At 41.8% G+C, this 12,010-nt stretch overlaps 1 protein-coding gene across 1 annotated transcript; it reads left to right on the top strand.

Annotated features, from left to right (window-relative positions):
* The first annotated feature begins 756 nt into the window (after positions 1-756).
* ccni (cyclin I) lies at positions 757-10,308 on the top strand. Its single transcript, XM_028417621.1, has 10 exons — positions 757-987; positions 2,004-2,166; positions 6,126-6,260; positions 6,364-6,438; positions 7,133-7,273; positions 7,615-7,743; positions 7,862-7,963; positions 8,336-8,501; positions 8,618-8,847; positions 8,928-10,308. The coding sequence occupies exons 2-10, from the start codon at positions 2,053-2,055 to the stop codon at positions 9,138-9,140; spliced, it is 1,305 nt and encodes a 434-aa protein (XP_028273422.1). The 5' UTR covers positions 757-987; positions 2,004-2,052; the 3' UTR covers positions 9,141-10,308.
* Positions 10,309-12,010: the final 1,702 nt, after the last annotated feature.

Raw genomic sequence — 12,010 nt, 5'->3', positions numbered from 1 at the left:
CCGCTAAATATGAAGGAAATAGATCCATGTAAACACTATAAAGTTAAATAAAACACTACATTTGGTTTTTATAAGGTACACAGAGGTGACATCTTGTAGAGGCAGAAAAAAGCCCAGCACATACGTCAAACATGTATTAGCCTAGTTTGGAGTTCCTCTTTCATGAGGAACCAACATCCCTCAAGGTACAATGCATACAAAGCTCCCAGGTTACACCACAGTCAAAGTTACAGAAAAAAATCCACCATAAACTCAAACCAATGAAAACTGATCACTACTGATGGGCTACAGAACCCCAGGACAATACAGTTTCTGCTCTTACAGCCACACAGCAGCAGTCTCAGACAGATCCTGCCTGGCTGTACTGGACACAAGGGTTACAAAAGGCCGTATAAGGATGGTTTGTGTCTATTTTAGTTGTGTTGTCTGTTGTCTTGACTTATCAAGATCTGTAACAGCTGCGTCCATGACTTGTCCGTGTTAATAGAAATCTAATAACTGTTTGTGTGAGGAAAAGTATACATTACTATTATTCTCTACTTGGTATGAGATGAATTATATACAACAATACGCCTACTACTGTATTAAACTCAGAAGAAACTGTTCATTAAATCACAAAATGTGTCCCTATGCCCACCATTAGATAGAAACTATAATCTGTAGTGAAACATATTCCAGACTTGAACATAATGGGAATATTCTACAGAAGGTAGGATTGTTTTGCTCTCCCGTTCCACTGGAGGTGGGCGGAGACTGCGTTTCCTTCCCCCAGTCCCCTCCTCGGAAGTAGACGTATCTGTCTATATTCCGTTCATTTATTTTTATATATTTTTTACAGTAACCCCCTTTTTCCCCAACACAGCACAATGGAAGCCGCAATGGACGACTAAACAGAAGAACGGGAACCCGATTCCACCCCTTTCTTTATCCTTGAATCGAGTGGACCGGATGAAACCCAACTGTGGTTTTCTCCGCTTCGCAGGGGAGGTAAGGCTTAAGGCTCCGTCTACTTACCGGGTCTGAGTCAGCCATTTAAATGTCCCTATTATGCCTTCAACGCAGTGGTTCCTGTAAACACATTATGGTCGCTTCTAATCGACATCAACCGAGGCTAGTGTACATTTAGAATAGTGTTTCCTTAAATATGTGCTCGGGTGTTGCGCGACGTCAGGAAGGACAGTTGCTAGCGACGCCGCTAAGCGAACGCTAAAGGCTACGACGCTCCAAGAAATAGTCAGATTCGGGGTAATAATGAAACGAAGCGCTGGGTAATGCACCTGCCTCTGGAGGCCCGGTGGTCCCCGACAAAGTGGGAGCAACCGGTAGAGGTTTACGGTACTTTACAAAATAACCATGTTATTACTGTAGGGTCACAGTAACGCAGACTTTCCCTGTTTTATTAATCATCGTTAGAGCCTCAAATACACAGAGAACAAGAAATTAAAGATTAGTTAATGACTGATATTATTATTATTAACTTATGTTGTCTGTAATGATGACAAATACCCGTTCTACTTTACAAATGCTTGTCATCATTTGTAAACACAGAACGTATCTTGGTGTGTGTTGCATCATCTCAAGGGGTCTCCAGTCAAAAGGCCTGACATCACTGCAGCATCACACACACCTCTTACCCTCAGTCCATCACAACATGAACCTGGGTTTACACTTGGCAATTAGACAACACACTGTTTACCAGATAGGTGCAAGTGAAAGAACAGAATGCAAGGACGTGCAAATTATTACAGTATAACAAATGCTAAAGCACATTGCTTAACAACACCCTTGTCAACAAACAGTTATGTTTTTGTGATGATGTAAACTCCACATTATTTGGTATTTTGTATTGAGTTCCTGTCTCTTAACCAGGCTTTTCTTAGTGTGACCAATCTTGACAAGTATTGGCATTTTCTAGTGTCCTTGTTGGCCATGCAAACTGAGCTTACATGTTATATTGATGGATGGTACTGTATTGACGTGCTTTGTCATTATGCTGTACCCAGGTAGCTGTATCCAGTGGTGAGGTAGGCTTAACCCAGGGTGAAGGACAGAATGAAGTTCACCGAATCCCTGGGACGCCAGAGGCTGTCTTTTCTTCTGGAAAAGGCGGCCTCTAGGGAAGCCAAGATGTGGAAGGTCTACGTGCCAAAGAAGCCCTTCTCACAGGTGGGTTTGCATCAGTGACTGGATTTACTGACAAACTTATTTTAACGCTGACTGAAATGGATTCTCTGTAACTGACCTCCCATAAGCTTAAGAATTTCACATAGGGCTACATATAATAACACCTGCAGCGTGGCCTGGCTCTATGATAAGGATGATGTCTTCAGCACTGTGGAGGGGTTAAACCCAATAATGATTGGTTTGCTTCACATTATATCAATTATGACAGAGCAGCTCAACCAAAAAACACAAAAAATGTACATGTAAAATAAGGTATGTCGTTACAGTGAACAGCTTTTCCTATATTAATGGGTCCTACATGCTCCAGCATCCTCCCACATTCTAAAGACGTGCTTGTTAGATCAACTGGTCACTCCAAATCGCCCGTAGGTGCAAGTGTGATGGGTTGTCTGTCTGTATGTTGCCCTGTGATGGACTGGTGACCGGGCCAGGGTGTACCCTGCCTCTCACTGCGATAGGCTCCAGCCCCCTGTCACCCTGCACTGCAGGACAAAGCTGGGTTCAGGTGATGGCTGGCTGGATGGATGGGTCCTACATAAATCTTTTTTACCATCTTAAGCTGACCATGGATCACACAGAAATCAGCCACCTGGAAGAGCCATGTTGTTAACTGCATTGGGGCAATTTGTCTGGCACAAGCCTGTATCTGCCACATATTCACCAAAGCAAGGAGAGACAACTGTGCTAACTGACAACCAGCTGACCTGCTCTTTGTAATAACCTAAACTGCATTTTAATACATCATAGATATTTGCTCAAGCTGCACTGCAAATATTTTTTGACCTTTGTGTCTGACCAAACCAGCTTTAGAAGTGCGTTCAGTGTTGCAGGCTTATCTGTCAGTTTATGTCAGTTTGATAAAGCCCAGCTTTGCCTGTGCATACTGACACACACCATCAATGTTTGACTCTTGATTGGAGTCAAATGTTATGTAATACATTAGTGGAGGTGCTAGTTAAAATGTAACCACTTGAAGCTGTTCAAATGTCACCGAAACTGTAAGTACCAAAAGGTAAGGTATGAATATTAGGTGATGAATAATAGTTTAAGTGAAAACACAGAATCAAGTGATTTACAATGATTTTATTTAAAGATGGTAGAAAAGATGTGGATTGACGGAATAGATCAAACTTTTGGTCTCGGGTCAGCTAGCAGCAGTTTTATGCCAACTTTAAAAATAATTGTATTTTACTTGTGTTATTTGCAGCAGGTAGTCTGTTCTCAGACACAATAATCAGACTCACACAGTGAATCACTCTCAGTGAACAGACACCAATGTGTTTCATCACATCAGCTGGTCTCACCCAGCAGGCATGTCTGAAGACACGTACTCACCTGATGTCATGAACCTATTGTTTTATCACACCCTCAGCTGGTCTCACCCAGTCTGTACACACATCCTCACATGATGACAGATACAAGTGAAATTGCGTCAGACCATCATTTTTATCTGTATGCCTTGATTATTGCATTTTTCATTCCACTGTTTAAGGTTAATTTACAAATGTTAGTATATTTGTTTAATGTCGCAATTATTAAATGTGCTATCAGTTAATACAGTTTCTCTGTTATGATGTTATTTTTTAATGTTAATTGGAAAACATACTTGTCATCTAAAGTTAGCAGTATGTTCCTTTTCATTAACCCATTAGCTCAGCCACCAGATTCATTTGACCCTTCTCTTCTCTGTCAGGTCATGACCTGAGTCCTCTATCTGTGACACTGCGGTAGATTTTGTTTCCGTGGTAACATAGTTTTCAGGATCATCTTGTAAAATGATATAGTGGTACATTAGACGATAAAAAGAGTCTATTGTTTTCTTAGTGCTGATACACCCAAAGAGGAATGAACTGGTTGTCACAGTGACATAGATTAGGTTAGATTCCTTACTTTGCATGTATCGGGCCCGGTTACGTGATTTCAAACTCGATCGGAATCGGACATTACCTCCCGATCAGGACTCGGATATATATTTGTCAGGGCTGTCAAAGTTAATGCCTTCTATGCAGGGTGGCTCTGTGTCTTGTAGTGTAGGGGTATGACAGCTGCTTTTGGCGCGAGAGGTCCTGGGTTCGAGACTTCGATGCGTGTTTGAAATCTCCCAGTGTGGCGGTAGCGACACGCACGCACGCACACATTTTGCTGCAATGAGTGCCTTTATAGAGAGTCCTGAAAGTATCGGATCGGGACTCGGTATCGGCAGATACTCAAAATCAAATGACTCAGACTCGGACTCAAGGGCAAAAAAACCTGATCGGGACATCCCTACCATTTACTGATAATATAATTGACAGTTGTGTTATCCCTTGCCCCTCATCAGTACATGAGAAGCATTGTATCATCTGCAGCCATTCACGCTGTGTGAGTATTAATCTAGACCTTCTGCTGCTGAGTCACTGCAACAAGTTCACATCTCCACACAAATAAGCCAGACCTAAATAAACAAAGGTGTCGGCCTTGGACTTACAAGGCTCATCTTTAGTTTGCAGGCCAATAAAAAGCTCAAGCTAAACAGATGACACTAGTATCATCGTGACATTTATCAGCGCCTGTGGCTGAGTTTGCAGACATGTAAAACTGGTGTAAGAGGTCAAGGAGACAGTCCGTCTCATCAGAGCTATGCAATCAACAGCAGTGCTGCTGGGTAGAATACACTCCCTTTGCAAACAATGCAGACTTAAACTGTCATCGGGATGTACATCTGTGTTGCTGCTACACTATCTTCAGTGTCGTACACAGATGATACTTGCTGATCAATAAGCACGAATTGATGAACAAGGTTTGCGGCTTGTGCTGCCACAGATGATCGTCGCACAAAATTCATGAATCAAGATACTGCAAGTCGATATTGCCATCCGTATAGTAAGTGCCTAACACATTTTTATAGAACATTGTGTAAAAAAATGCATAATGCAGAATAAAAATCAAGGTCAGCATCCTAATTTTTATTCAAAAGGTACTAAAATAAATATGCGCTCCAAGGCCCAGCTGAAGCAAACTGCTGGACATTTCATGAAAGGGAAGCAGAACTGCTGAGTGTTGAGTGTTGTCTTTGGCAGACAGTCATAGGAGTACGTTGAAGAGCTATTGAACTTGACTGAACCACCCTGTGGGGAGAGCCAGACTCAGAGGAGGCCCATCTCACTTGATAAGTGCACAGAGGAAGTCATAATGCATGACCAGGCCAGTGTAAGATACGCTCAAGTTACTCCAAACAGCAGTAGAAAACACTTAACACTTCACAAAGGAAGAGCTGAAAGAAGTGGCTTATGTAAAGGGAATCTGGGTTCCTTTGCCTCTCTCAGATTTTGTCTTTCTTGACCAGCAGTGGAGACAGGCTGGAAGTAGGCCAGTTGTTTTTAGTGTAGGCAGTTGAGACCAAAAGGTGTCAAGTTGCAGGTCAGTCTGCCAGCAGGGTCTAATGCACTTTGACCTTTGTCCTCTGCTGCTAGTCCAGTGTTACACATTCCACTTATTAGACTGGTGATCTGAATTTTGGTCTGACCACTTGACCCGGTCACTGGTTCACTATTCATCCTTCATTTGTCCAGCCTGACAAATGTTCTGACCCAGTGTTCCTGCTTGTTATACCTTGCTTTGACAATCTATGACTAAACTAAAACATAGTGGTATGTTTAAGTCACCAGCTGGCAAACACTACAGGAATTCCTGGAATGTTTTGGTCAGATCTGGTAACAAGGTTGGTCTGCCTAACAAACAGTTTTAGGAAATCCTGCTTGTTAATAGGTTTCAGGTTTTTTTATTGTCCTCAAGGGTAAACAAAGAACAAATGAAAGGGCAACCTGATAGGCAAGGGCTTTTGGAGTATTAAGTAGTGGATCCCTGATTTGATTTCCAGGCTGGACCTGAAAAGGCCAAAAAAATCTAAAAGTAAATATCAGGAAATATATTCATTCTGTTGTTTTCCTTTTTGCTGACAGGATACAGATATCTCCCCTGCCCAGCGGGACGAGGCCGTGCGCTGGTTGACGGAGCTCCATGGCAGACTGCAGCTTTACCCCGAGACCTTGGTGTTAGCTGTTAGCATCCTGGACCGCTTCCTCGCTCCCATCAAGGTACAGAGACAGTTCTGGTTTTGTGAACAGCTAAAGTGTTAGGGTTGGGATGATCAATACACATTGTATTGATCTAACTATTGATGGGATTTTCTCTTGTCAGGCCCGTCCAAAGTACCTACGCTGCATCGCTATTGCCTGCTTCTTCCTGGCTGCCAAGACCTGTGAGGAAGATGAGGTGAACACAGCTACACACTTAACAACAGACACTAAGCTCTCAGTTCAATTCTATTTTATTTATATAGCGCATTTTACAATCAGAATTGTCTCAAGCAAAGAAAAACTCCCTTTTAATGGGAAGAAACCTGGAGCAGGACCCGACTCATGAGGGAGAACCTTCCTGCTGATAGCCGGCCATGTAGAGGCGGAGAAGATGAGGTAGAGAGGACAGAGAGAGGTCAGCATGCAGGTCTGGAGGAAGAGAAACAGGGAACTGCTCAGTGGATCATGTTTGTGTCCCCTGACAGCGTAGGCCTATAGCAGCATAGCTCTGCTAAAAGATAAGCATTCATCAGCCTGATGATACCTGTGGCTGAAGCCATATCAACAAGTGACTGTATCTAACTTGTCTACACACTATAGCTTAGACTAGTTATAAGCTTTACTAAACCTAAAGGTGGAGGCGGTGTCTGCCTCACAAACCCAAGTTGGAAGCTGGTTCCATAGTAGCGGTGGCTGATAGCTAAAGGCTCGTCCTCCCATTCTACTTTTATGAATTCTGGGAACAAGAAGTAACTTCTCACTCTGAGACTCTCACAAGAATCTACAAAGTTAATGGATCATGGATAGAATGATCAGAATGCAGTGAGGGTCTGAGGGTAGAGTTAGGAGTTAATTGCATCAGGACAATAACTGTGTTGTGTGTGTGTCAGTGTGTGCCCTCTCTGAAGGAGCTGGCTGCATCCAGCAGTTGTGGCTGTTCTCCATCAGAGATCCTGAGAATGGAGAGGATCATCCTGGACAAACTTAACTGGGACCTGCACACCGCCACAGCCCTGGACTTCTTGCACATTGTAAATCCATCTCTCACACACATTTTGTTCTATCATTAATAAGTAACACATAATTGGTGAGCTGTGTTATCTCACTAGGTCACTGTGCAATACACAGGCCTGTTATTGTCTCACAATGTTTATCAGTTGATAAACATGAACTGGAGAGATCTCTGGTAGCAAAAGATTTCCTGCTAATATTATAATATGTTTCATTTATTGAATACATTTAACTTTAATCCAGTTATTACACATAATTTTCTCCGTCTGAATTACTTCAAAATGTTTTATTGATCCTGACTAGTGGATATTAATCATTAATCAACATCAGGTTTGAAACTCTCACCCTCTTTTTCCTATAGTTTCATGCAATGGTGCTGTCTTGTCGGTCTGGGTATTTGGAGTCCATGCTGGGACTGAACTGCTCCCAGCATCTCGCCATGCTCACACAGAGACTCTTCCACTGTCTGACTGACCACACACTCATACAAGTATGTACAATAATCTGACTATGTTTTTATGCATTTTCAGATTTCTTTATCATTTCATATATACATTTATGTCATTTGCCTGCCACTGAGGGTTGTCTCTCTGCATGTGTTTCCATAGCTCAAAGGGTCCATGCTGGCCTTGGCTCTTATCACCCTGGAACTGGAGACCTGCTGCCCTGACTGGCTGGCTCTTACCATTGAGCTGCTGAGAAAGGCACAGGTACTTTCACAGACAGGAACAATATCTGCCTCTTTCGTTTTTGAGTGATCAGTGAGAGGACAGAGGACTAGAAATGGCACAAAATGGCCAGCAGAGAGCGCTACCCATGCACCTGATTGCAGCAGAAGGGGAAGAAGTATGAGGAAACTCAAAAGAGAGGAACTTACAGAAAAACACACTACATTCTAAGCTTCTTTCAGCAAGAGGAACATGCAGAGATTACCTGCTGGTTTAACTGTGTACCTACAATGATCATTAATGTGAATGAGAACAAAAGACTCTCTTCTTCCCTACTCGTAAATTTCCTCTCGGGGATCAATAAAGTATCTATGTTATTCACTGTTTGACTCTCATGTCTTTTGTCTCACGCAGATCGACAGCTCTGAAGTGATTCGCAGTCGAGAGCTAGTGGCTCGTAGTCTGTCTACACTGAGAGCTTCCCTGCCTCCAAACACTGTCTACATCTACCAACCCCTGCAGAAACACACCACCCTGCAGCCTCCGGCCCAAGATCCAACATTCTCTTGCTCCACACTGGGTATGGCAGAGTTCCTACATCAGAATCTGTTGTCGTGTGGAATGCACATGTGAGAGTCTTTATTTCGAAAGGTTTCTGTGGTTAAGTAGTTTTGTTGTTGTTTTTTCTTTCTCCAGGGACCAGCACCGAGTCTTCCAGGGACCACGGCCTCGCCACTACTGCTGCTCCTGCACAGCCACGGACACCTTCTGCAAGGGAGAAGGGGAGGCAGCAGCCCTGGAGCTCCCTCTCTTCCTCCTGCTCCGCTGACAGCAGTATCCCAGCTCTACTTTCTCCACCTAAACACCATCACCCTCTTTACCACCTACAGGTTACACTGCGGTGCAAGGCTACCGCCAAGCGCAAGGTATCACTATCATTCTCTCTTGAAAAGAAATGGACACCATACTCACCCATGAATCTAACCTGAGCTGTCTGCATGTTCAGGTGGAGGAGATGGAGGTGGATGACTTCTACGATGGTATCAAACGGCTCTACAATGAAGAAGTTACCAACACCATCACTGCTGTCCAGGAGGGGGCAAAAACAACAGGTGGAGGAGGAGCAGAAGGAGGCCTTGGCGACTGCAGTGTCCTGTTGTCCCGACAGGAAGGCAGCTCCTCCCCCTGTCCACCTCTGCAGCCAGCCAGCACCTCCTAGAGACCAAACGGGAAGCTGTACACCACAACTGTCTCCACACTGACATCATCTTTCTGTTTGACATTCAAAAGAAACTCGGTTGTAGGTTTCTGGCCGCAACCTCATCAATAGGCAAAGAGGACAAGAAAGTTTTTTGTGCTTCAACCCATCAGGGTTGACATAAATTAACGGACAAAGATGATGTCAGCAGTTAGGACAGTTTTGGTTGTGGTGCTAACGATCCCGGCGTGACCCCGAGCCGAAATCAACTCCCATCATGCCCTGCAGCCAAACAACAGAACCCAAAAAAAATCTAAACATTCAAAACGTAAAAAAACCTGCTGCTATCTCTTATGAATTATATTTGTTGAACACAAATAAGCATAACAAAAGATTTAAAAAAAATTATAAATAGAAAAGTTAACTTCAAAAATATTTCTCTTCCCTCACTACCTGTGTTTGTTTTAAATGTCATTGTCGTCAACTTACAGCTGTTTGTCCTTCCAGTCTTTTCTCTCTCATTTATTTATGTTTTTATTCTGTCCTCTTCACTCACTGCATGTTTTCATCTATATTTATAACCTCAAGTCAATTGTATGAGTGTTTTAGACGATTATCTGTAGTACCCACACAGATAGATTTGTATTTTTTTTTAAGTGGTGCCATTTGGTTGTTGATGAGATGCTGATCTAAACATCCCTCCTTTGAATCCTCCTCTTTCTCTGTTTCCTTGCAGTTTGTTGTGATGGCTCGGCTGAATATAGTTTCTCAGGTTGTTTTGTTCGCACACAAGCATTAAGAAAAATCTCCTAAAATTCTTACAACAGTGCAGACATTCTTAAAAGTATTCATGCTCTGTTGTAGACAATTATATCATCTTTGAAATTATTTCTGGATAATGTGATGAAAAAATGTAATCTACAGCTCGAACTATAGCTTTCCTCTGACAAAGGCTAAAAATCATGACTGAAATTGGGTTCTTATGTTGGTGTCTGAGCTTCGGATCTTTTTAGGACATGAGTGACAATCTTACTTTGTTGTTAAGAAGCAAAAACAACCTACTGTTTTTAATCTTTGAAGTTCTGTTTAATATATTTGTGCAAAAAGCTCTGTTGTTCCTGCTGCAGGAGATGATGGTGGCTGCTTCAGGTCCCTGAACGCACCACTCAATAAAGACTAAAGTGTATGAGAACTGACTGAACGCTGTGTCTTCATTACTTTATATCACAGTGATGAATATATAATAAATTGGTTTCACACCCTGGAGATATTAAGAACACATACACTGCTCAAAAAATAAACGGAACCGAAAACTTTTAACCATACCTGCAGCAAACTGTTCTATACGTGCCCTCCGCCCTTTGAGGGGCTCCTGTGAGGTCTGGTTAGTGATCATTCATCGTAATATTAAAGACAAAAACCCAGAAATATGAAGACAATTGATGAAGGTGAGCACAAAACTACAGCTTTAATTAGGCGACATGATGTGTTCACTGTGACTGTTGTTCAGCAGAGCAGCTGCAGAGTATTAAATTGTTCTGAAGTCATTCATTATTAAAATGTTCTTGTTGACATCGTTTAACATCAATATGCTGTCAGTGACTCCCACAATAAGCTCAAACACCTGATGTCTGCTGACATTATTCTCTCATAACACCTGACTGAACGTCTTTGGGACATTCTACCGAATGGGTGCCATTTGCATGTGATAATTCTTCCAAAATAAATATTTTTTTTTTATCTTTTTTTCAAGATGCAGTCTAATAATAAACATGCTTAACTATTCAAAATAAATAATGGTCCATCTCAGGGACATTTATTTATTTTTTTACAAGGTATCTAAGCAGACAATGGACGCATTTTCCTCAGTCCTGTTACGGAAACTCTAGTGTCTTTTAAAAAGCTGTTTTTAAATCATATTCAAATATCTCTTTTGTTTTGCCCTCATATAATCAATCAGTTTTAGGAAACGAATGGCCATATGTTAAATTATTTATATTTTTGCCAAAAAATAACTTTGTATGGACCCAAGTTGTACTTGTTTACAAAACACAACATAATGTTTAATATGAAAAAAAAATCCCCAAACACAACTTTGCTGATTTTTTAAAAATTGTGCCATTAATTAAACTGTTTTAAAAACACTGTATTCATTTCATTTAAAAAGAACTGGTTATACAGATTTTTGAGAAAAAAAACTATCTGGTAACAGGAAAAAACATGTGTAACAGGAATGAAGTCAGGTAACAGGAATTAAAGAAAGATAGAGTAAAAAGTGTGATCATAAGATGGTGGGATAGGGAAGGTGGCTAGTTTGTTGCTCCTTTCTGCAGAAAGCTGTTGGTAGATGTTCTACTATTGTTCTCTTCTGCAAAAGAAGAAGAAGTCTTAAGATCTTTCCATTGCCTACAAGTTAAAAACATTTTTGGTCAGGATGCAGCAACTATCAAATAGTGGTCCAGGTAAAAGTCATGACAACAAACTTCTTAGTCTAACCTTTTTTTAAGAAAACTTCTGTAGTTTTGCCCACACTTCATTTTCAATTTCCATGTGTCGACCAGTGACTGGTTTTGTTGAAGGGATGAGAGATACAATGTCCTCAAAGAGGTACCACATAACGTCTTCCCGCGCTGGCCAGAAAAATCTGTTCACTCCAATTTTCTGCATGCAACGCACTTGTATGTGTGTTTCACTTGTGTCCATGATGATCCCAGGGTAAAGGTCACCTTCATATTTCAGGACACACCATTTTCCTACAACATCAGGGTTTCATCAAGTCTCCCTCCACTTTCTGCGTCGCCTGCGCTTTTCCCTCTCACTGACATTATAGATTCTTTTCTTCTTGCCTGACTCTGTTTCACTCCTGTACTTGTCATGTTCTTTCTGTAAAT

This window comes from Parambassis ranga, chromosome 12 (assembly GCF_900634625.1).
Source record: "Parambassis ranga chromosome 12, fParRan2.1, whole genome shotgun sequence".
Lineage (NCBI taxonomy): Eukaryota > Metazoa > Chordata > Actinopteri > Ambassidae > Parambassis > Parambassis ranga.
The sequence above is the reverse complement of the archived record's forward strand: the minus strand, read 5'-3'. Positions and strand labels throughout refer to the sequence as shown.